General features: G+C 50.8%; 1 protein-coding gene across 4 annotated transcripts; it reads left to right on the top strand.

Moving 5' to 3' along the window:
• The first annotated feature begins 1203 nt into the window (after positions 1 to 1203).
• Positions 1204 to 24966, top strand: LOC136565693 (uncharacterized). 4 transcript variants are annotated; one of them, XM_066564416.1, is made up of 8 exons: positions 1204 to 1343; positions 3029 to 3145; positions 4193 to 4312; positions 8255 to 8389; positions 9836 to 10015; positions 20385 to 20608; positions 22541 to 22609; positions 24761 to 24966. In XM_066564416.1, coding segments are annotated over exons 2-8 (801 nt in total). In that variant the 5' UTR covers positions 1204 to 1343; positions 3029 to 3073; the 3' UTR covers positions 24762 to 24966. The 4 variants fall into 4 exon arrangements, with proteins under 4 accessions (XP_066420513.1, XP_066420512.1, XP_066420514.1 ...); XM_066564415.1 differs by having other exon boundaries at positions 22541 to 24966; XM_066564417.1 differs by lacking the exon at positions 4193 to 4312 and having other exon boundaries at positions 22541 to 24966.
• Positions 24967 to 25191: the final 225 nt, after the last annotated feature.

Genomic DNA, 25191 nt, shown 5'->3' with positions numbered 1-25191 from the left:
CTCAGCCATGCTGCAGGACATCCTGAACCCCAGGATGGTGAGCAGCGTACAATCTCCAGCCCCATCTGAAAAGAAAATCGCTTGTAATTTGACTTGAATTGGATATTTGTCTGTCTTAGTTCAATCCTGTGTTGCTCTTCTGTCACCAAGTCTTTAAAGCGGCCATGCAGGCACTCTGTGGAAAGGTTTTCCACACACTTAGGGATAACATGGCTGTAAGATCTCTGTTCCCTTATTCCATTACAACTTCCTTAGGCTGCACAGAGTAGTAGACTTAGAAACATCATAAACTAAGAGGGTTGGTCTTTTCTTCCCTCCTTTTCAAAAGTACTTTCTTAATTCTGGTTAACTCAGAAAGTTTTTCATTTCTAAGTCTTTCTACTAAGACAAACCAGTTCTGCTGAAGACACAATCAATCTGTGCTATTGCTCAGCAGCAGGAAGGTGGATGCAGTAATTAAAAAAACCTAAGTTCTTTAGAATATATAAACCTAGCTATTACAGATAAACTCAGAAAAAGTATTAGAATCTCGAGTTTACTGCAAGGAAACTTACAACAATTCTGATTCTAGTGTGTTTTTATTACAATGCTGGGAATACAACTGAAAATTGTATTTCATTCGAAGATAAAAGGTTGATAAAAATTGTAGGTTTTTTTCCTTTTAGCACATCTGTGTTCTGAAAGAGAATGCCAAAGAGAAATACAGGATGTGATCATGTCAGTCTTCTGGACCACTGGTTCCTGGCTGCTGATGAGGTGATAAACCATGACACCAGGAAATGCCTTCTGCTCCTTGTGTGTCCCTAAGAAGAACGAGCAGGTCCCTGTTACTGCCTGCAGCTGGCTGATTCCCACTTGTCCCATGCGCTGCACACAAAATGTCGAGAGCCTGGGTTCCCCCTGGCCCCGCCTTCCTTGTGCAGGAGCAGTCCGGAGCTGGGGCCGAGGCCCCGGCGATATCGAGCGCTGCCGCTGTGGCCCGGGACGTTCCGGGACCCGGAGCGGATTCCTCCCCCTCCGCCCGGGGCCCGAGGGAGCTCCAGGGCTGGAACGAGCGGGGCCCCAGGCCCGCCCGGGGTCCCCGGCCCCGCCCGGCCCCGACAATCGGGTGCCGCGGTTGCCGGGGAACCGCGAGCGCGGCCACAGCGGCTGTGACGGCGCTGCCGCCTCAGGGGCCGCAGAGCGCGCTCCGGGCTGGGTGTTCACAGCCTGGGCTCGGGCAGCAGCTGCATTCAGCCATTCGCCGAGGGACTTGTGCACAGAGATTGTCTCTGCCAGCGAGGAGGCCTGAACTCGCAGGGCATTGGTCTCTGCCAGCGAGGAGGCCTGAATTTCGTTTGAAGGTAAAGACTGACTCAAGTTGTACTTTTTGGTTATGTCACATCTGTGCTCTGAAAGAGAATTCCAAAGGGAAACAGAGGATATGATCATGCCACTCTTCTGGTGCAGCAGTTCAGTGGCATGTACAGCTGAATAGATGAACGATATATGCTCTATATATCGATTGTGCGGTTTTTTTTCACTGAAGAAATGCAGAGTTTCCTAAATGTACTAGTCTATAAATTTTCTTTCCTCTAGTGAATACTTAAACTGCTTAAAGGTGAATGAGTTCTGCTCCAGTTTCAGTGGGTTGTTATTACGATCTAGTTATTAAAATTATTACGGAGATGCCCCTGAATTAAGGTGCAAACGAGACCATATGCCAAAATCAATGGTCTGGATTTTATGTAACAGCAAATGTGAGGAAGAGAGAGAGAGAGAGAGAGAGAAATAGAGAAGGGAGTTGGGGAGGGGGAGAGAGTGACAGATTAAATAGAAAGTATCACCATTGCATGGATCTCACTGGCATACCATGAAATCCTCTTCTGGTCTTCTCTGTGGTGAGGTCTTGCAAAACATAGACTCCAATGGATTCATGCAGATTTGGGGAAGGTGGGACTGCCCAGGTACCTCCCTGGGATGGGGCAAGTTGGACTCTGTCTCTTGCTACTTTCAAATAATAGAAAATCTTTAGCACCAGTATATCCTTTTGAGCCTGCTGTGAACTGGGTTGTGGATTTTCATATCTGTTGTGTTACTTTGCATGCCATGCAGTCACCTGGTGCAAGGCCTCAGGAATGGGTCTGGGAGCACTTTGGAGGTCTTTGATGGGTTATGACACCCCCTCAGCTGCCCCTCATAATGTCCCCTGGATATGGTCTTCTGGGGCTGGGGGGTTTTAGAGCTGAGCCAGTTTGTCTGAGGGAGGATGGGTGTCCACTACCTCTTACCAGAGGTTGCGCCACACGCCCAAAATTTCCTCCTCCTGCCTCTGTTGATGGGAGGTTTTTGTGCAAACGTGGCCTCAGCAGATGAGTCTGTGGCTATGACTTCCCCAGCCTGAAGGCAGACGGAGCTGATTTTCAGCACAGCTGCTGGGTTTGGCTTTGCTGTGGATACATTTTTCTCAATTAGCCTTATTTAGCTCTCCCCAGACCTGAGCTAACAGGACAATAGTGTCACCTTGATCTTGTCTCAAGTTCCCTTAGGTGGCTTAACTCACAATCTCAAGTTCCAGTCAGGAGGCATTTTCAGGGAGGGGTGGGCTTCAGTAGTTGCAGCTTCTTTATTTGTCACAATGGGCAAAAAGTCCTTCATAATAATATTTAAGCCATTAGCCGTAACATTCCAGTCTCTCCTAAGTCCTGTGAGGAGCAGCTGAGAGAGCAGGGGTGGTTTAAGCTAAAGAAGAGGAGGCCCACTCTAGCTATTTTGAAGTAATATTTAAGTTACAGCTTTGTCTGTTCCAACTCTTATTAATGTTCAGCTTTTGAGCTCCAGGTTTCAGTATGATCCATGTTTGAATTGCACAAGGTAGCCATAGAGTTCAAATAAAGTCCAACTAGAGACCTGACAATACTAGCTACTTATGCCAAACAAGCACTTAGCTACTTTCAAATCATATCAAATTTTTCAGCACCAGTATATGCCTTGAATCTGCCATGAATTGGGTTGTGGATTTTCAGAGTTCCATTGTTGCTCCTTCCAGTTTTGTTGAGGCATTGTCACTCATCTGCAACATCCTCCCTTGGAAATGGCGTCTGGATTGCCAAAGAAGACACCAACACCTCGTCTTTTGTCCAGGGAAGGACTGAAGCCTGATACTGTGAGTAGCCCCTGGGGCTGTGTTAAGGCTGGCACTGCCCTGGTGTCCCTCCTCTCCCTGCCCCCGTTGTCCAGCAGTGCTGTGGAGCTGCAGAGCCCCTCCCCAGCCCTTTGTGCCGTGCTCCTGTTGCTGGGGGCTATCCTGGTGCACTAGAGAACACTGTGGGATGCTTCAGTTGTGTCTTGCCTGGCTGTGCCAGCGGAGCCAAGTGAAACCAATGTACAGCTGAAGCCCTGAGCATGTGTTCTGTCCCTTTCCCTTTGCCACAGGAATTCCTTCTGATAGGCTGGGCACTCACCTGTGCTGCTCTGACCAAGCTGCCCTTGGCACCCGGACATGTGGCGGAGGAAAGCTCAAACTCTGCCCAAAGCCTTGAGAGCCATGGCTGGTCCCAGCTGGAAGAGCTTCCAAAGCAGCTGTTCTCTCCCAGCTCCTGTGTGGGCACAGATCCAGCCCTGCAGGCAGCACTGGAGCCAGGGCCACAAAGGCCCTCTGCTGTCTGCAGCTCACTTGACTGAAGATGCCCCACTGCTGAGGCTCTGTCAAGGAGATCCCTCTGTTCTCTTCTGTGGAGGGCTCTGTCAGCCCAGACAGAGAAAACAATTAACAGGGAGAACTAAAACCTGGACACATTCCTGTGCACCTCCTTCTTGGTACAGCGATATCTCCTTGCTGTGAGTTCTGAGTGTCGTGTAGGGATGGAGTTCAGGCAGTTCTGAGAGCTCCTCCCCATTCTCTGGAAAGGTCACTGCCTCAATCCAATGAAACATAAGAGGAAACAAATGCCCAAAGAGCAGAAATCCCCAACCATGTCCCATCCAATCATGGAGAAGCTAATGGGACAGAGCCATGTGGCTGGAGTATGTGTATTGCACTCTGTATTATTAATTGACTGATGCTAAGTATTTCAGCAGGAAACTTCCAGGGCTTCCAGGACTGTCCTAGTGGCTGTGATCACAAGTTATTCACCAGTGCCACTTGTTCAAGAAAAGTCTTTCTGAACAAGCGCATCTCTGAGGCTCTAGCTGGTGTATTTTTGCCTTTCAGCTGCTTCCCTCTAAGTTCCAGAGGGAGAAGTTTCTCAGCAGGAAGAAGGAGGCCAGCACTGGGGGGAGTATTCTGCCCAGAATTGGCCCATTTCTAGACATGACTGAGACTCGCCCAAAGGTAGCCTTTTCCTGCTCTTTTCCTTTTTGTTTAACATGAAGTTTGAAGACAGTGTGTGCTTGTGACAGGCTTGCCTCCAGCAAAATACCTCAGTGTCCAGGTCCTATTGTCATTGCAAAGTGCTGGTAGTGGTGGACTGGGAGTCCTGATCTGCACTAAGCCAACACAAATAACCTCTGCTGAAGTTGCTGGGGTGTGCTGGAGTGTAGCTGCCATTGCTAACAGGGGGAAGGCTAGGGACACAAAGGCACAACATTGCCATTTGCCATTCTCCTGCTGAAGGAGGCACCTCTTGCTTTGGTGTGGTCACCATCAAATGCTTGGGGTCACAGGATTGCCTCCAGAGTGGCAGCGTTGGCCTTTGAAGGCCAAGGATCTGCAGGAATTACTTCAGATTTAGCAAAACAAATTGCATTACTGCTTTGAGTTGGAACAATGTGTTGGACCTGGAGTGGTTGTTAGATTTTGCAGGCTGCCAGATGTACAGGGGACTGGCCCTGGGCAGAGGGGAATGGATGTGCTTTATCTGGATCAGTGCCTTCTTAGAGGTGTGTTTAAAGCTGCTTTTCTGGCAGGACTGGCTCAGTAGAAAGCACAGTCCAAAGGGGTAGGTGATTGAGGTGGGCTGTTGAGCAGGAAATTGGCAGCAAGAGACACGGAACACAATCCACGTTAAGGATTGTCCTGGAGAGGGGCCTTGGGAACACCTCAGGGAAGGGCACAGCTAAGGGACAGTGTGCTGCAGCCATTCCCTTCAGCAGAATGTGTCTGCTGTGAAGTCACGGAGGAGACCTGCTTGCGTCTCTGCAGTGACAGCAGTGTGGCTGGAGAAGGCAGACAAAGCAGGGCAGAGTTTTCTTCAAGCAATGTCTCTGCTCCAGAAGCATTTGCTGTTGTGTCATTCCAGACGTGCCTCTACAATGGCATTAAATAAGATAGCAGTAATAACAAGAAAGCACCCATTTAAAGCTCAGGGAAAAAGGAGATACCAACTCTACTTTTGCCCAAGTTGCTGAGAAAATAACTGAACCTTATCCTCATTCAGCATTCACCTCACTTGTGTTTTTATGTTCAGCTCATTTGTCTTTTTATTCTTGCCTTTCCCTCTGTTTGAAACACACTAACTTTTAAGTACAACGAAAGGTGACAAAATAATCAAAGCAAAAGAAAAGTGTTTATTAGTCACAATTCAGCTGAGCCGGGCATGTCTCCCTCCCCGAGCGCCAAGCACATACACACACCCTCCGAGAAAATGGCAGTCTTTGTATCCCCTTTGTACCTGGCTGGGGTGGTCCCTGTCCCCTTTCCCATTGGATGGGTCTTAGGAGCTTCCATTCTCTACTGACCACCAACTTTTCTGTCCCCTCCCCTCTCGTCCTCCTTCCTTTTGGTCAGGTCTTCAACCCCGTCCCTCTCCCTGCGACACTCAACAAACCAACCTGAACAAGTCCAAACCACAAACAACACACAGAACCAACAAATTCCATTGTTTTGCTTCATAACTTTTTGGCTTCAGCCAAGTATCACCTCATCTCTCACACCTCCTCTGGTCCTGTGCTCTTCTTTCTGATGTCAAAGTTCTAGAGCAAAAAAGATATTTGCAGTTGTGTGGGCCTCGGTTTCCCTGTCTCAGAGTAAAGGACAGCCCAAAATTGTTTCCCATGGGGTCTCCTGTCAATTCATGGGTTTTACTTACTCCATGAGTGCTCAGTCAGTGTCCCAGAGCTCTGTGACCACATGGGCACAGAGCTGTACTTAAGGAAAGTGCTGCCTGGCATTCTGGAGAAAGAAAGCTGGAGAAATCCATGCCAAAAGAGCAGCTTGGCTTGAGCCTCCTCTGTGTGGCCCAGCAGCTCTGGATCAGCTCAGAGCAGAGGTGGGTGAGCTACTGTTTGCCCAGTTGTCAAACCATCACAGGGCTGGGCAGACATGCTCACCCAGAGTCTGTACTTCACTGGGGATCAGTGGAAGATTCTCCTGCATGAACCTTTCTCCCAGCAGCTGAAGCTCTCCCTGCTCTCTCTCCTCTCCAGCTGCTGTCAGCTGCCCCAAAACAGAGCTGGTTTGGGATTTCTCCACCAGAGATGGTATTTCAGAACTTCGTTGCTTGGGAGGTGTCTGAAATGGTGCTGTCTCTCATGAATAAGGACAATGTAAGTGCTGGCACCCAGAGCTTTAACACTGTGCTGGAAGAGGAGAGAGCTGTCATTCCCCCAGTGTACAGCAAAGCAAGTTATCTGCTGCAGCACATGCAGACAAAATGTCTCAGCACCTTGCTCTGCAAGATGGTGGAAATCTTCCTGTGCTGGGAATTGTCCCCTGATCTTGGCCATGCATTGATGGTGTCTATCCCAAAGGAGTTTCCTTCTCTTGAAAGCTCTGGATTGATGGGAATGTTGAGGTCTGTACAGTTCTTATCTGTTCTCATGCTTTGCCTTGAGTCTATAGCACACCCTGTGTCTCCTTGATTAATCTTGGCTCCTGGTAGGAATCTCTGCCTCTCTAGGCCAGTTTGGCTCCTTTTGTGCAGCTCACAGTCAAAGCTCAGGGGCTGAGTCTTCTCCACTTTATGCTGGAATCACTTCTTATTAATGGCACTGGCACTGCAGGAAAGGTGTTCTGAAAGACCCCTGCAATCAGACTGATGGAGCAGAAGCAGTGAGAGGCCTTTAGGTGCCACTTGAGGCTCCTGCTCAGCTTCATCCAGCTCTGCTCAGCTTTTCCAAAAGCAACATGGTGCTCTGCTTTCCCTTTGGAGAACACAGGACATCCAAAGCCATGTGCTCCTGGAGATTTCCACCTTCACTTGAAGAAATTGGGATTGTTTTACAGTCTCCCAACAGAGCTGAGAGGGAAAAATTGAAAAATGTCAGCAGCTGTGTTCCAGTGTAAAAAGGAAAACTTGAGACCATTTGAATTTCAGTCTGGGAAACATTTTCTCAAGCGAGGCTTGCGCCAAGAGTGGGCTGGTGGGAGGAGACAGGAGGGAATCCAAATCATCTGGTTTAGACTTTTGGAGAGCATTTTGGTGCTTGGGGGTTGGTGATATCAGTGTGCTAGAAAATGCCTATTTGCTGTGTCTGTGAACCCCAGAGGGCAGAACCTGGCCTGCTGGCTGCAGGCAGGAATGCCCAGCAGCCCAGCTTGCTTGCACAGGCAGCAAGAAGCCCTGGAGAGCCAAGATTGGCTTTAATACTGGAACCACACTGTCAGTCAGTGCTGGTCATGTTTCTCCAGGCAGAAAATGCCTCTGAAGCCCATAGTCAATAGGCACAGCCTGTCTGTGTTTCTGTCACTTTTGGCAAGCTGATTGCTCTCCTGGTTTTATGATTCTTCCTTGCTGCTTTACTGCCCATTTAAATTCTGTTTGCCATCTCCTTGTTTTAGGGATTGTCTTGCTGTGTTCCTTCCTTCTTTTGCTTTTCAGGTTTGCTTTTATTTCCAGTAAGGCCACAGTGTTTGCTCTCCTCTCTTGCTGCTCTACCTGCCTCACTCTATCCCTACAACGTCCCTACCCCAACCTGATCTGCTAGAAGGGAATTGCTTCCTTCCCCCAGGATAATGTGCTGTTTTGCTTTTAGGTAGCACATTCCCTCTCTGGAACATGACAACTTCATGGCTGTGTGCTGGCAGAAGCCAGCAGGTTTTTTGGCCTTGTTGAATATGCAGATGACTTGGTTCAGGTGTTCCGTCTCCATCCTGCTGGTGCTGACCTGCTCGGCCCTTCCTTCCCAGCAGGCACTGCCCTAATGGCCCTGGCCAAAATGCTGGAGCCAGACAGGAGGGATTCAAGTTCAGCCTTGTGAATGATGTGCCTGTGCCTGCACAGCTGAAAGTGCTTTGGGAAAGGGGCCAGGCAGGGATGTCAGCAGGGCACGGACAGGTCTCCTCTCGTCCTGTTTCCACAAGTGGCAAAATCATCATTTGGTGTCTTTGCTGCAGATGCCTCGGCTGGTGAAGGTGTGCATGGAGAGCTGCCCTTATTTCCAGCTGGCGTGCCCCAGGGATGTGTACCATATGGTGCCAGCAGGCGCCTCTGCCCCTGTGCGCATCCGCTTCAGCCCCGACGAGAACAAGGTGAGGCTGGAGGAGGCAAAGCACACAATGATCTCCACAGCCATTGTTTTCCCTGCACTCTGGCTCCAGCCCATTGCATGCTGTGAGCTGGGCTCCAGGCCGTGGGCAGGCAGCCTGCAGCCAGTCACACCTTGGCACATGCTGGTAGGCACTGCAGCCAGGACTGACAGGCTCTGCTTCCCCTCCCTGCACATCCCTGAGCATTGCCAGGGGAAGATGCACAGGGAACAGGATGAAAATGACAGAGGGCTGTTGATAGATGTTGGGCCATCTCTAGGCCCAGTGGAAGGGGTTTCATTATGATGGAAAACACCAGAGGAGCAAAGAGGTCAGAGAGCTTTCCTCCTTGCTGACTGGCAACAGCTTCCCTGCCTGCCCCTGGGCTGGAGCAAAGACGGTGCTTTTTCACCCCCTCTGTTCTCCAGCCTTGCAGCTGTGCTGTCCCGGAGCACAAGTGACCATGGCACAGCTGCAGGGCCAGGGCAGAGGATGTGCTGTGCCCGTGAGCCCGGCCTGGCACAGGCACACTGGGCTCTGGGTGCCCTTGGTCAGCAGGAGGTTGCTGAGCTGCAAGGGACTTGGACACCTGCCTGAAGGAGCTGGTGTAGGGCAGGTACAAGCTGCAGGCAGAGCTGTGAGCTCAGAGCCCATGGCAGTGACACTGCTGTGGCTCTGTCTTCATGCCTGTCACTGTGCTTGCTCTATCAGCTGGCACCCATTCCGTGCCAAAGGTGCTTTTGTGTGGAGGTTTGAACAGCACTGCTGAGGCCCTGGCAAGTCTGATCTCAGTGCTGGGATCTGGAGGGTTCATGTTCTGATCTGGAGGCTTGTTCATACGGAAGGGTTGAGGACATGGCATGGAAGGGAGGAAGCCTTGCAGGGAAACAAAGAGAGGCCCTTTCCAACAGCATCCTGCTGCCTCTTGGCACTGTTCTTCTCCTGACTTGGCTGGAGAGGCAAGGTGAGAGGCGAGTTCTGAGCCAACTGATGTTTCTACACCAGGCCAGAGGTGCAGGATCTCTTTGGGTGCAGCTGTTTTCTCATCTTCCTTTTGCTGCTTAGAGTCAGTTGAACACTTTGTCCTATTCTCAGACAGTGGGAATATAGAAACCTAAAGAGGAATGTCCTGTGTTCCCTAGCTCCATGCTCCTTAGAAGGGACTTAGGAATTCTTTAACATCATTCAAATTTAGAGTAAAAATTATGGAGGCCTTGGGTATGGGTGTGACCCAAGTGACACAAGAGCTGAATGCCACAGAGATAGGTTTTGCAAAGTGCACTGGTGCCTTTAAAATGTGACATATTTTAAAAAGAACTTAGTGTTCGTTTGAGGGTGCAATAGGTAAATTGATGCCCTTGAAGGGTTATAGAAATGGATTTTCTTCTGGCATGGGGATGGCACTAAATGCCCTGTGCTGAGGCAGTTTCTTTTTTTCTTTTCCTGCAGGATTATTGCCACGAGCTGGTCTGCATCACTGCAAGGGAAAGGAATTTGGGCCATTGGTGCCCGAGCTGTGCTGGACTTCCCTGCCCAGCTGGACTTCTCCAAGTGTCCAGTCAAGGTCAGCACTCTGCTGGTCCGCAATGTCGGTGCCCGGGCAGCTCGGTACCAGCTGAGCACCCAGAGGTGAGGCAGCTCATCTGTCCCTGTGCAAAACACCTTGGGTGATAACAGAATTGGGAAAGAGCAACAGAAGGAATCAAGCATTGGATCTGCTGCCCTGCAGCCTGGCTGGAAGTGAGCAGCATGGATGGCATCTGCTCTTGCTTTCAGTGGCCTTTGAGCTTTCTCTGTCCCAGATTTCCTGGAGGCTGCTGGAACATGTTGGTAGCTGGCTTGCACCCTGCTGAGCACCAGCAGTTTCTGAAATACTTCCTCAGCACTGTCAGCCAAATAGAGCCATTCTCTGGGAGGCCACAGGCACGTGGCTTTGCAGTGGTCCTGGAGGGGACCTCTGGAAATCATCTGAGCACACACACTGCACAAAGCAAGAGCAGTGTCTGGGGATTGCAAGGTGCCATTGGGAGATCTGGGTCTGTCTTTAGATGCCATACAAGGAAACAAACATGTCAATGGACCTAGTTAAAAAGCAGAAGAAAACAACCTATTAAAACCCTCTCCATCCCTTATCTTTTCTGCCTGTCAGGTGCAGATTCATTGAGAGGATGGATCTAACAGGATGAGAAGTGTCTTAAGGAGCAGCCCACAATTAACAGATAAAAGGCCAAAATTTAGCTTGCCAGCCCCATCTCTTGGAAGTGGCTTTCATTTGGTTATTTCAGTGTCAGGAATGTCTCCTTCACAACTCTTCTATCTGTGGGCTTAGGGAACAGCTTAGTGATGTTGGCTGAAATTCAGAGGAGTTGAGAGATGATTGCTACATCAGGAACAGAGGAGTCTGGTGGGTACAGCCCAGGGATGTAGGAGATGCAGAGGCTGATTTGCACTCAGTTTTTCAGTCCTGACAACTGAGTCCTGAACTTGGCTGGATCCTCTTCTGATAATTTGAAAAGAAGAAGACACCTTCTTTCTCAGGCAAGTCCTGAAGTCACCCCCAGGATGTTATTCCCATCCTGCCATCTGAAGGCAGGAGCATGGGAGCATGTAACATGGGGCAGAAGTGGGAAGGGAATGTGTCTCTGTCGCTCTGCGAGCCTCTCAGGAACCCTGGGCCAGTCCCGAGTCGGCAGACACTGGGGAGGGCAGCCCCGACACGGCCGACAGCAGGGAGACACTCTCTGTGCCCCAAGGGTGCTGAGGGCACCTGGGCTGGCAGGGAGACACTCTCTGTGCCCCGAGGGTACTGAAGGCACCTAGGCTGGTCGCCTTTGCTGCAGAAGAGACTCCAGAGACATCGGTAGAAGAGAAAGGGCCGACTCTTAGCAGGGGTTAATCCAAGGTTTTATTAGGATCCCAAAGGAGCTCCTGCACCTCAGGGGGCTCCTGCCGAGAGCCCCGGGAGATGTGCCAAGGTCACGTTTAAAGGGAGGTGGAAACCAAAAGTAGATAACATTTTACCAACCAATGAGTGACCCTAAGGGATGGGTACTGGGGGATAGACATATAGGACAGCATATGGGGCAAGGCTTGGGGGGCTGACCCCTAGCCTCTGGCTAATCACTCGATGACTTGGACCGAAACTTCTGGATGGGGGGGATGGGATGCTGAGTGATTGACAGAGAGCCAGGGTGGGGGTTTGGGGATGATCTCATCCCGGGAGAGGAATTACACAGGTAAAGGGAGGGGGGTACAGTCTGGGATAAACCATTTGGGAAAAATATGGGAATACAAAACAAAACTACTTCAAAGTATTACAAAATATAAAAACGCACTACAACAGGAATGGAATGGAAGGTAGTGCTGAAGTATGGCCAGGGGTTCCCCTAACTGGCAGCTTCTGTGTTCTGATGAAATTTCTGGCAGAAGACTAAGAAAAGAATGCTATGCCTTGCCCCCAGCAGGCCCTGATCCCCCTGAGCCCCAGCAGAGCTGCAGCAGTGCTGGCATCAGCCCCGGGGCAGATGCAGGAGCACGTGCACTGATCTGGCTCTGGGGCTGCTGGGGCCTTGTCTTTCCTCCCCTCCCTCCAAAGTCTCACATCCAGCACATGAACATTGCTGGCCCAAGGCTTCTCCATCAGCCAGCAGTGATGTTCTCACCAGTGGGAATGGGAACAGGTCAGCCCATCATTGCAGCAAGAGGTCCTGAATGAGCAGAACCCAAAGCAAGTTCATCAGCTGTCACTACTGACATGAACAACGTTCAGCTTGCCAGATGTTCTCTTTGTTCTCGTGTGTGATGCATTCATCACCAAAGTCCCCAAAAGACACTTTTAAGTGACAGATTGACCAGCAGCAAAGCACCAAGGCCAGGAACTTTTGTTTTCTCACTGGGGCTGTAGAAGAGCACAAAGCCCAGCAGCTGCTGGGCACAAGCACATTTCCCCTGAGCTGTCCCTGAGCTTCAAAGCACAGAGTCTTGTGTTTGTCAGGCAAGAGCTGTTTACCTGGTGACCAATCCTGATTGCTCGTGGTAAATCCAAAGTGCACCAACACATCTGCATAATTATTTCCAACACATTGCACAGAGTTTCTCTGCTGGGCCAAGCAAACAATTACCAGCCTGCATGACAACCCAGACCCAGAGTCCCAGACAGCATTGCTGGTAAATGCAAAGAAAACTCCTGTTCTGCTTCCTTGATGTGCTCCTGCTAATGGTGCTTCATTTAGCTGGGATTGGACCCTTCAGACTGTAAATGGCATCCTCCTTTTGGGTTTTGTTTCCATGTCACTGTATTGCTCTAATCTGCATTTGCACTCTTTCAGAGTTTTGATTGCTCCTTTTCTTAGAGCAGCTTCCATTGAAATGCTGATAAAATGTGTCCTTTTTAGGCTAAATCAGGATGTTTTCCAGGTAAAAGAAACCAAAGAACCCCGCTGCAAATTCAACAGTAACTATTCCTTGGTCTTTAGGGAAAAGTTCCTTCTCCCTGTCTGCTTCCTAGGCTGTAATCTCCCACGACAGGGAGTGCCCTAACATTTGCATCTCCTGAGATGAGGTTTATAGGCAGCAGGAAAAGAGAAATTCTTGAGGCAGTCAGTGTCAAGTTGTGCATGCAGATAGCTCTGAACCCTCTCTGTGCTCTTCACAAACTATTCTCTGATGGGATTGGTGGCAGCTGGATCCTTGATCCTCATTGCAGAGAGCTGGATGCAGAGTATGGTGGAGCTCAGGTCATTTTACCCCAAGGGTCTTGTGAGGGCTGGATCTCCTCAGCAGTGACTCAGTGGCTGTTTCTGATCCTGTCTGTTCTGGCTGTCTTCTGCTGCCTGTGCTTGGTTTGCTCCCTGCTTGCCCAAGGGAGCTGCAGGGAGCTGCAGTGCAGCAGGAATCTCATGGCCAGGTGTCCCCCAGGCCTGATGCCTCTCTTTGTGTTGCAGTCCTTTCTCCGTGGTGCCAGCCACAGGAGCTCTGGGTGCTGGTGACACCGTGCAGGTGACACTGGCATTTCACCCGCTGGCCAGCGGTGCCCATTGCGGCTCCCTGGCCGTGTGCTGCAGCTCAGGTGAGTGCTGGGCCCTGCAGGGCACAGGACAGTTCTCCACATGGCTCCCTGCTGTCCCATCCCCTGCATTCCCTCTAGAGGTGCCTCGCCTGTTCAGCTTTACCCCAAAGCAAACTGAGAACTCCTTGGTGTTTAGGGGCTTGAGAAAGTGGATCCCCTCTAACAAAGGCAAAGATTTTTGACTCCTGTTTTGCTGGAGTTGCTGAGTGGAGGAAGGAAGATCCCTGATTCTCCACTACCATGTGGCACTGCCTGGCTGAAGTTTTATTTGATTCCTGGGCAGTGCTGTGGGTGAAGTCTCCATCAGACTCTCTCCAATGCAATGGATTTCTTGCATACCTGTCCCATATGCTGCTTCTCCACTGGCTTGCCACAGACCCTTTTTCTATGTGGCCCTTACACATAGATGTAGTTTCTGCACAACAACATTTTCAGGCCCTCAAGTTCCTTTGTTGTGAGAAATCCAAACAAATTTTTCCCTGTCCCCATTTCCCAGGCCGTTCACACTGTTGCAAACCTCTCACATCTATCTCCCATTTGATTTCCAGACTGAGGAATCCCATTCAGTCTTAATGTAGAAGCTGCTCTGTACTTACTAATCTTTCCTTTGTCCCTTTTTTATTTGATTTGCAATGCTCCAGCTTGGTTTTTCAGATCAGAACACTATAAAATATTTCAAGAGTGATGTGGCCATGGGTTTGGACAGGGAGATGATGATGATGATTTTCATGGTGTTCATTTTGTAGTGGTTTGTCACATTGCAGAGCCAGGCTGGTTGTGTTTCCTCACCTGTGTCCCCTCCTGCTTTGGGCTGTCACTTCACTTGTTCCTCTGGGCCTCCTTTTGCTGCCCACCTGCCCCCAGGCATATTTGCTGGTCAGCAAGAAGGGATCCAAGGGATCAGGAGAGACAGGAGTCTCATGGCATGCCCAGGGAGACCCTGGGCAAGGCAGGACTGAACAGGGCTCCTCAGCCCTGTCACCTGAAGGACTTGGATGCAGAAATCTCGTTGATCTGAGTGGATCACTGGAGCACATGGACGAATCTCCCTGCCCATCCTGTCACCTTGGGGCCAAATCTCTACCAACACCCTCAGAAATAAGGTGTTTAAGGTGCTGCCCAGGACATCCCCACCTTCTACACACAGAGCTGTCAGGATGTGATAAATGGACTGATCCACAGAATTGCTCATTCAGCTCAAAACTGTGACACTTTCTTCTGTGCCCTGTGGTTGTGACTGTGGTCACAAGGGTTTTCAGGATGAAGAAGAGATGAGAATGTTGACTCCATGATCAGAAGGCTTGATTTATTATTTTATGATATATGTTACATTAAGACTATACTAAAAAGCAATAGAAAGGAAAAGGCTTCTTCAGAAGCTAGCTAAGCTAAGAATAGAAAAGAATGAATAACAAAGATCTGTGTCTCAGACAGAGCAAGAGCCAGCTCTGCCATGAGTGGTCAAGAAATCCAAACACCCACAGGAGACCAATCATGGGTCTACCTGTTGCATTCCACAGCAGCAGATAACCATTGTTTACTTTGGTTGCTGAAACTGCAGCTTCTCACAAGGAAAAATCCTAAGAAAGGATTTTTCATGAAAGATGTCTGCGACACTGTGGTTTGCTCCGTTCCTTCCTTGGCTTCCATCAGACAGTGAGCTGAGCAAAGACTCCCCTTTGCTTTGTTCAAGGTGAAGAAAGAATCCACACAAACCTCCATGGAAAAGCTGTAGATGTCAACGTTGGGCTGAGCACAAATTCTGTGGGGGTTGACAAGACTTTCATCACCATGTCAAGCCACAGAACTGTGTTCGTTGAAAACAGGAGTAACATCACAGCCCACTTCAGTGAAGGGCTTTTCCCACTGAGGAAGAAGAGAATGAAGACAAGAGGAGGTTGGTTTGAAAGATGCATTTCATTGAGATACAGGCCCAAGACTGAAACTAACGTGTGGCCTCAGGGGGTTGTTGGTGCTTTTGAATGGTTTAGGCCAAGTAAACCATGCCTGGCACTGGGGTGTGTGTCCCTGGGCTTCAGGAGCTCAGCACTCAGCATTCCAGTTCCATTTATACTCCAACCAGGGATGGCATTTTGGGAAGGAAAGGTTGATTGTGATGACTGGATTTTCTCAGGTTCTAATTGGGCTCTTGTCCCTCTAATCTTCTTCTTACATGACCTGGCAACATCCCTAAACATTTCCTGAGCTGCCAGGCCCTTTCCAAAGGTGATACACCCTCTTTTTTTTTCCTTAGTTCCTTCAAAAGCTCCTTGCCCATGTGGGCTGGTTGTCTCCCCCTGTCCTGCTGTCAGAGAAGCTTTGGAGATCTCAGAGCAGAGAGGATTTTTTATGAGAGAAGATAGTGCAGGATCCTTTCCCTCTCAGGACATTCTACTACCATGCACTGGGATGGGAGCCAAAAAGCTCTGGCTCATGAAAAGGTCTCTCCAGGAGTTTGCTGTCTCCCTCCTAAACAACAAAGTCCCTTCCCCTCTCAGAGCCTCTGTTCATGCATATTGCATATAAACCTTGAATGTCACTGAAGGGATTCAGTGCCTGAATTCATCAATTTCCTTTGGAAGCGCTCTGGGCTGCTCTTGTGAAATGCAGAGTAGAGAACAGGGCAGGTCCAAAATGGAAGAAACAAAGAGTGATGCTGGTAACACGTAGCTGCAAGCCAGCTTGGTCTCCCCTTGACAGGGAAGTGCTGCAGTGGGTGCTCTGTGATCTTTCTGTGCCTCCCCTGAGCAGCTCAGTGGGAGGAAAAGCCAGCTGAGGTGGCTGGTGGATTCTCCCTCAGCTGTGGCAAAGGCTTTGAGGCAGGAGCTTCTCTGGAGGGCTGCTGGCTTTGGAAACCTCTGCTGAGCTTGCAAGTGTGGAGTAAAACTCCCTGCTGTGCCAGGGAACAGCGAGTTATCCTCCGATCCATGTGGGACCCTTGTGGCTTGGGCTCAGCCTTTGCTGGGGAGCTGCTGCTCCTCCCCAGGTGCTTTGCTCTCCTGCACTCCCACTTCTCTCTGCAAATCTGTGGCTCATGAAACCATCTGCTGGCCTTGTCTCTCCCTGGGGCTGCAGGCAGTGCTTGCTGCAGCCGCCCAAAGAGGTGTCCCAGGAAAACTTCCCAGAGGAGAGAGAAATAGAGAAAGTGAAGGGCTTTTGTGGAGATCACACTGGCCTCCTGAGCAGCATGGTCCAGGAGAAGATGGCAAAGGTGCAAGAAGACCCCATGCTGTTCTCCCGTGACATTTTTTTCATTGAGCCAATGGTAAGTGATAGCTGAGAACCTCATTTTCCTCCTCCTCTTCCTCTTGCTCCTCCCAAGCACCCTGCCCTGCTCCCTTCCCCCAGCTGTGGTCACTGGGCAGATCCTCAGCTGGCCCCATGTGCTGGCAGGGAGGACATGGAGTTTCTGGAGCAGCTGCAGAGCTCCCTGCTAAAAGCATTTGTGCCCTGCAGGCTCAAGGCAGGGCTGGGAGCCTGACAAAGCCCAGCTCTGCTACCAGGCTGGAGCTCAAGGCCCTGCGTGTGTGTCCTTGCAGTGTCACAGGGAGCAGTTCTTCTAGGCAGGGGCTCCCCCCACACATGGGGCTCAGCAGAGGCTGTTGGAGCACTGCCAGCTCACACACTGACCTGAAGCTTGCAATGGTTCCCTGGTAAAAGGAGGCCAAATTCAGCCCAAGGTTAATGACAGAAATGCCCATCCCCTCCTGTAAGCACACCTTGCACTATTTCTGAGTCTGCCTTCCAGTATTATCTGTGAGCCTGGACACAAGGGTGCAAGGTTGAAATGGGCTTTTGGAGTTCTCCTGCACACAGGGACAGAAAACCTTTTCCTTTTTTGGTGATGCAAACAAACTGCCACGTGCTCCCATCAATCAGAGCCCTGATTCTGACGACTGGCATTGTGAGAGATGATGAATGCCTGGTGTCTGCACAGTGCAAAATCCCTTCTCGTCTTGGAGTAAAGCCCAGAATAATCCCAACCTCTGCTTTCTTTCAAAACAGATAACTAATACTTGCATTTCAAGGAAGGGGATCATGTTCTCTTCTTGGTTACTCCTATGGCCCATCTAAGGCCAAGAGCCAGCAGTGCACAGTGGCAGTTGCATCCCACTGTAGCTGACAGCAGCATGATGTGACCAAGAGCTTGTGTCAGAGCAGCAGGAATATTGTGGAGAATGGGAGCTGATCAGCTGAGCATTGAGAGCTTCCAGCGCTGTGTTGAGCTGGGTTTGGAGTGTTCACTCACCATTGATGCTCTAAACAAAGGCTTACAGGAGTGTGGTGGAAACAAGCAATGTGAAGTTTGAAGAGCAGTGTTTTGCTGTCTCTTTCTGCTGTAGGAGGGAGAAATTGGGCCAAATTGTTCAGCTGAAATCAAGGTGACCTTCAAACCCCTGGAAGCACTGGAGTATGGAAGTGTGGCTTACTGCAGCATCTCAGGTGCAGCTCCTTTGCCCTGCTTCTCTCCCCCTCAGTGAAGCCATAGTGCAAGCCTGAACCCCCTGGGGTCCCATGGAACTGCTGGGAAGAGTCCCTGCTCAGCAGGGCAGTGCTGGCACATCCCCCCCCCCCCCCCCCCCCGGCCCTGCAGCTTCCAGGGAGTCTCCTGTGCAAGGCCAGGGCTCAGAATGCTGTGTCTGCCTGACTGATCCCAGAACAAGCCAGGCAGTGCAGGGAGAGGTTTTCATGCCATGGCTTTGCCAGCATTCCCTCAAAGGCCAGAGAGCTCCAGAGCAGAACAGCTTTAGTGAACAAGCACTAAGGCCCTCCAGGCCCCTGGCCTCCAGGATGGGTCCATTTGACATGGATCCATCATCAGGTGGTAGGAGCTGAGTTAGAAATGGGCTCCCTGAGCCTGGGTCACCTCCCAGTGCCCAGACAGCAGCAGAGCAGAGGTGGCTGAGCCCCACTGAGCCCAGGCAGTTTGTAGAGGGAGCAGCCTTGGCCAGCAGCTGCTTCTCTCCCTATGTGGGAGTTGTCACCTTGCAGCTCTCAGTCTGTGCAAATAGAACACAGTGCTGAGTGTCAGAAGGGGAGCACTTGGGCAACAAAGTCCTGTGCTACTGGGCCAGGGAATTTGGTAATTGCCAAACTCTGTATGAGCTTTGTGCCTTCACTGAATGGATTTCAAAGCTCCTCTAGGTGCATGGGAAGGAAACCACAGAATCACAGTATGTTAAGGATGGAATGGACCTTAAAGATCATCTAGTCTCAAGGTCCCTGCCATGGGCAGGGACACCTACCCCCAGACCAGGTAGCTCCAAGCCCCATCCAGCCTGGCTTGGAACACTTGCAGGGCTGGAACCTCCACAACTTCCCTGGGCAACCTGCTCCAGTGTCTCACCAGCCTCACAGTAAAAAATTTCTACCCTAATATCTAACCTAAATTTCCTTTCTTTCAATTTCTACCCATTACTCCTTGGCCTGTCACTACAGGACACCAGAGATATTTTAAACTCAGCAAACTGGTGGCTCAAATTGGAAAGCAGCTGGAGGAATGGGTTAGAAATTAGAAGTCAGCCCCAAGGTATCTCCTGAAGGGAGAGAAGGGTCCATATCTTCTCCTGCAGCATCAGGAGCTGGTTGCATCCAGCTCAGAGTCAGGGACTAGCACTGAGGCAGCCTGGAAAATCCAGTGGAACAGAGGCAATGATTGTACTGCAATGGACATCTTTCCCCAGGCCGTGAGAGCAGGCTGACCCTGCAGCTCAGAGGGGAAGGCCAAGGACCCTTGGTTGAACACAGCTCTCATACTCTGAACCTTGGGAACGTTTTTGTCAACACCCCCCATGTCCATGAGGTGAGCAGCAGGGCTTGGGATGGATCCTGATGGCTCCTGAGGCAGCAGCAAGCCTGGTGGAGCTGTGGAATTGCTGCCAACCTGGGCACTTGTGAGCAGGGAATATTTGATGTACTGCTCAAATCTGGGAGGGTCAGAAAGGTGTGTCTGTTGTTCCTGAAGCCCCAGTCCCTGCTTTTGGGCTGCCTTCCTTAGGGATCAGCTGGGAGGCTTCCTTCAAAACAAGCCCTTGGCACATGAAACCAGCACTGGCTCCAAAAGCTGCATGTTCAGAGGCTTTTGTGGCAGTGCCAGACACAAGGCACCTTTGGACTGGGCTCTGCAGAAGCAGCTGCAACAAACTGGCTGCCTGTGAGCTTCAGCCCCTGCAAACAGCTCCCTTTCAAGTGTCTCCTGCTTATTCCTGCAGGTCACAGGAAAGTCTTGGGAGTTCTCTCTCTTGATGACCAGTCCCTCACCACACTTCAGCCTTGGTGCATCTCTGGCTCTAGAAAGAGAAAAGTGTTCCTGGGAATAAAGCAAAGGATTTTTCTACCTATTTGCGTCCCCCACAGTAGTGTCAAGCTTGCAAAAAATTCATGAGAGAGCAACTGAAAAGGTAGAAAATGAGGCACTGCATCATGCCAGACACTTTCAAAAGCTTGGCTGGGGAAGAGAAAGACACCCTGAGTTTTCTTACCAAAAGATGGTGCTGTCTGTACATTTTGATGCTAATGCCTCATTCTCAATGTATTGTTTCATGGTATGGGAAAAAGTGAATGAGTAGATGGTGCTGTTGGAGCTGTGCTCAGTGGGGCAGCAGCAGCTCTGGGGTGATTCACTCTGCAGCTGCAATCAGCCCACGTTGCTCTCAGGGCCAGCTCTCAATGAGCTTGGTGATGCTGAGCAGAGATGCACTGCTCTGTGTCCATGGGACAAGCCCAGGGTGACTGCAGTTCTGTGGAGTTGCCACTGCTCTGCATGAAAACCTAAAGGCAGAACTTGTCCTGTTGTATCTTTTGACTTCTGCCATTCAGCAGCACAAAGCATCTTCTGCCTTTTCTGGGTGTTCATTGCATCATTAGACAAGAACTCACAAGAAGGAAAGGTTCCACATGTATTTCCACTTTGCTTTCTTGCTGCTGCAGGTGAAACTGATGAACCAAGGAGCTCTTGATGCTCCCTTCACCTGTATCCCTTCAGCCACCAAGGTGGGCTTCTGCTTCAAGTTTGCACCCGAGGAGGGCATCATTGCAGCAGGTGGGAGCCAGAGTGTTCAGATCTCCTTCAGTGCCACCGTGCTGGGGAGCTTTGAGGAAGAGTTCCAGTTCAGTGTGGCTGGATCTCCTGTGCCTGCCATCCTGACCATCAAGTAAGGACCCTGGGAGCTGGGTGGGCACATCTGTGGCTGTCTTTGGGACATCCCCCACCCACCTCCTTTTGAGGTGGAGCAGAGAAAAAAGGTGTTTCCTGAGGTCTGAATCTCTGCTCCAATCCTGGCATTGCTTTAGTGTGAGGATGCCTCCTGCCCTGTGTGGTACCTGGGAGCTGGAATGACTCCTCCCTGCAAGGATCTCCCTGTGCCTTGGGCCGTGGCAGGCAGTGGGATGGATCAGCTTTGGGCAGCAGCTGCTCTGGGATGTCCCACCTGAACACCAGCAAGGCCTCCAGGGCTTTGCAGATGGGCTAGCCTGGGTGATTCTGCAGCAGCAGCAGTGTTTGTAAAACCTTGTGTGAATAATCCATGCCAGATGGGCAGCAGCAGCCTCAGCTCAGCTCTCATGGCCATGCTGTGGGGGACAAGCTGTGCTCCCAGCTCCTGTGCACAGAGTGCTCTGGTGCCTCCTTTGCACAGCCAGCAAAGAGCTGATGTGGGAGTCAGGGAACGGTGCTGCAGGAACTGTGCCAAGGACTGGGGCACCATCCCATGGGCTGGTGCCATGGCAAGAGACAAACCTGGCCCAGCAAAAGGGAGAAGGGCTGATCATAGGGGATGCAGAGCTCAGTCCTCAGGACCACAGCAGCGTAAGGCCTTGTCCCTTCTAGCCTGAGCCATGTGCTGCTAGGATAATGGAGTGGAAGGAGGAGAGCTGATGCTGGCAGCTCTGCAGCTTTGGAGCTGGGCTGCTGCTGTTGGCAGGCACTGGCTCAAGGCAGTAAAGAAATGAAAGCAATTTGCACTGGATGATACCAATAAGATAAGGGAGATGGATAAAGAAGAACAAGGAAGTTATTACTTAGCAAGAGAAAAGTGGTGAGTTGGTGTGCCCATAGTGGAGACACAATGATGCTGGCTTTGTTTTTGGAGGAAAAGAGCTGCTTTTTTCTTTTGGAAATCAAGAGGGAATCTTTCACCATCAAACAATTGATTCTCCTCTTTCCCTCCCCCAAAGTGGTCATGGGGTGTTTCTGCATCAGCAGCTTTCTCCTTGAGCAAGGGCAGGTGTCTCTTGTTGAGATGTGCAGAGCAGAGCCAAGGGCAGTCCTGTGAATACAACAGAAGGCCCAGTTCTGTGCTCCTTGATTTTGAACCAAAAGGCAGAGTGGGCACCAATTGGCATCAACCATGAAATCAACCGGTGAGTGTTGTGCAGCTCCAAGTGCTGATTTCAGTGGATGTTGGTGACTTTTGGAGTCTGTCTGCTGAGTTCAAGGACAGGTGGGGGGCTGTGCTAGATTCAGGACAGCCTTGTTTGCTTGTTGAAGCTCTTGCTCTTGGCTGTGCCAGCTGGGGCACTGCTGACAAGCTGGTCCTTTCTTCTAGGATTCATCTGTCCCCTGGGTAGAACTGTTGCTGCTCTTTTCAGAGGATGTTTGGGAATGCCCTGGATTCGTGTCTCAGAACTCTGTCTGTAATGATTGTGTGGGTCAAACTCTCCTGAGAAAGCTCCTCCATGGGAGCAGCAGTGGCAGCTAAGAAGGAGCAAAGCAGGGAACCTGTGGCTGGAAGGGCTGCTTACAGAAGTTTGTGGGGACACCTTGATGTCCATCTCATTGCAGATGGCGAAACTGAGGCACAGAGCCATGTCTGTGTGGTGTGTGTTCAGGGTCCTTCATGGGACCACGAGCAAACCGGGGGCTTCTCCTGCCTGCCTTGTGCCCAAAGCCCATCAGTGGCTGTTGGCTGCTGGCCACTTGGCTTTAGCTGCCTCCTGTGCACAGGGCCCTGTGCTGAGCACATGGTGCTGTGTTGGTTGGAAACCCAGGGTGCCCTGAGCCCAGGTTTTGTGCCCCCGAGCCACGACAGCCGGACCTTTGCAATCCCTTTAACCGAGCCATTTCCTGCTCTGTCCTCGGTCTCCAGGGGCAGCGTCACTGCACCGAGTTTACACTTCGACCTCCCTGAGCTTGACTTCGGGAACAGTCTCCTTTGGTGAGTGTTGCCTGGGCTGGGACACAGCGTCAGGGATCTGTGCCTTCCAACAGAAAAGCATCCCTCACTCCTGGTCTGCCCCAGCAGCCTCTTCAGGCTGTGAACTGCAGGGCAGCTGCTGCTGCCTCACAGGGCATTTTGCCATTGTGAGATCAAATAGAAGCAAGGAATAGAAAGTCAGTATTTTCTGGTGTCTCTGTGCTGCTTTAAAACACAGATGTCTGCCAAGGAAGGTGGGAATCTTCCTGCAATGGAGCAATGAGCCCTTCCCTCCAAATTATTGTACCTTTGAAATGACAGGGCTCCCAGGCAAAACTATGGGAAAAGGAATAACAGTTCTTTCCTAGACTATCTCAGGAGAGCACAGACATCAAGGCAAGAACAGAGGTTTCCCAGGTGCCAAGTCCTGTTTTTCCCCTTTGGTGGAGTTCTGGACACATCAGGAGGAGCTGTGGGCTCAGGGCAGTGATCCCCTCCCAGCTAGCACTGGCAGGGAAGGAGGGAAGAAGGGAGGGCAGGCAGGAAGGAAGTGCTCCTTTTGCAAACCCCCAAAGGGCAGGGGGATGTGGGCAGTGCCCAGCAGCAGCAGGCAGGAGTGGGGCAGGCAGGCAGGGTCGATGCCAGCGCTGAGCTGCAGCCAGGGCAGTCCCGGGCCAAGCACACAACCTCCCGCAGCAGCAGCGGCCGAGCTGCGATCCCCAGCGGGAGGAAGGGAAGCTCCGCTCCCTGCCCAGCCTCAGCTCCCACTGCACAGCCGCCCACGGCATCATGCCACAACTCCCAAAAACCCCCAATGGAAAAGCCCAGCCCAGGGCCAAAACCTGCCAAAACACCTATCCCCCTTCCCAGACCAAGGGCAACATTCACTGCCAAGCCTAAACCCAGAACAATGAAGTTCATGAACTTTTGAAGGAAACTCATTGCCTTTCCTGAGCTGCTTCTTCCCCAGCCTGCATCACCACGGAGGCACTTGTCAAGTTGCCTTTTGAAGAAATGAAACAAGAAAGGTAACAGATGGAAATACGGTTCTGAAGCAGGAGATTGATCCTGCTGAATGCCATTTCATTCCTAAGGTCTCTTCAGCTGAAGGCAGCTGTTGTATGTTTGCTTCTTTGTAACTGTTGACTGTTGTCTGCATGTGCTGACCTCAGTCTCATTTGAGGTTTTGACATCTGGGTTTGACCTTTTTGCGCCTCTCTTGCCTCCCTGCTGGAGCCACTGCTGGAGCTGGCAGTGGTCACTTGGATGGGCACAGAGAAGCTCTGGGCTGCACCTGCAGTTGTTTTTTCTCCCCATCTGTGTTCCAGTGACTCTTGGTGAGCAGGCCTGGGGAGAAGTCTCCTCCCCATAGAGCTGCCAGCCCAGCCAGATGTGCACTGCAGAGCAAGCAGGTTGTGGCTGCTCTGCGGGCTCTGCAGGACATCCCCACCACGAGTGGCTGTATCTCTGGCTTTGCAGGATGGAAAGCAAATCTCAGAGCTAAAGTGGGGGAAACCCTTGCAGGCAGCAATCACAGTGAGCAGCATGGCTGTGATGTCCCTGTTTGTTGGGTGAGGTGGGACCTGGTTCCTAATTGCTAATCTCAAAGCAAGGCTTGGGTGTGCCCCCAGTTGAGTGGGCTCTGAGCTGTCGCATGCTCAGTCTGTTTGGCCCAAACCAAGAGATGCCTTAAGGATCCTGCAGAGAGAAGCTGCATTAGGGTGCTTTGCCTCACGTTCTAGTTCCTGGTTCCATCCTCACTTTCTTTTGCTGTAGCTTCTTCTCAATGATGACTCACTGTTCATATATCTTGAAAACGGTGGGAGTGTTGGCAAGCTTACCAGGGAATTTTGCAGCTTGAATTCTGTCCTAGGGTGACGTTATGATGCTTGTACCCCCATTCATGTGTTCTGTTAATGTTGGATATTACGTTCTGTACCTTTAAGACTGGCTCTGAAGAGGGAATGTTTTGTTTTGGTTTTCTTATCAGCCTGGCGGGACACAGAGACTGCAGCTTTTGCTTTTGCTGCTTTTGCTTTTTGCTTTGCTCTCTCGCTCTTGCTTGCTTCGCTTCTGCTTGCTTTTGCTCATTAGCTAGTTTAGCTAAACTGTCCAATTTCTTCCTGGACTGTTTCTCCTTTCCTTTTTCTGATCATTTCGAACCTGCTCCAGATTGGGACCTGGGAAACACCAAGAGTCTGCACCTTGAGGCCTGCAGCAGCTGCCGCAGCGCCGGAGGGACTGAGAACAGAGTGACCACCCCCCAAGAGAGACGTTCTGAATTTGTCATCTTTTTCAGAGTGCTGTCATCCAGAATTGTTCATTTTGTGTGCTGGGGGGGTGCCGTGCTTGTTAAATAAACAGGTTCTTTCCACTGCTCTCCGAGGAATCCTTCCCGAACCAGTTGGGGGGAGGGGCTGTGTGGGTTTGCTTACTGGAGGGGCCCTAATTTGGAAATTCTTCTCCAAATTTGCCCTAAACCACGACAATTCTCAGAGTAAATGCTCGGTCTGGATGCACACTCATCATTGACAGATAACTGGTGCTGGTTTGGGGCAGTGTTGCAATGTGACGCCATTTCCTGTTTCACCTATCCCAACCCC

The sequence above is a fragment of the Molothrus aeneus genome, chromosome 22 (genome assembly GCF_037042795.1).
Source record: "Molothrus aeneus isolate 106 chromosome 22, BPBGC_Maene_1.0, whole genome shotgun sequence".
NCBI lineage: Eukaryota > Metazoa > Chordata > Aves > Passeriformes > Icteridae > Molothrus > Molothrus aeneus.
This window is presented reverse-complemented; position numbering and strand designations above follow the sequence as displayed.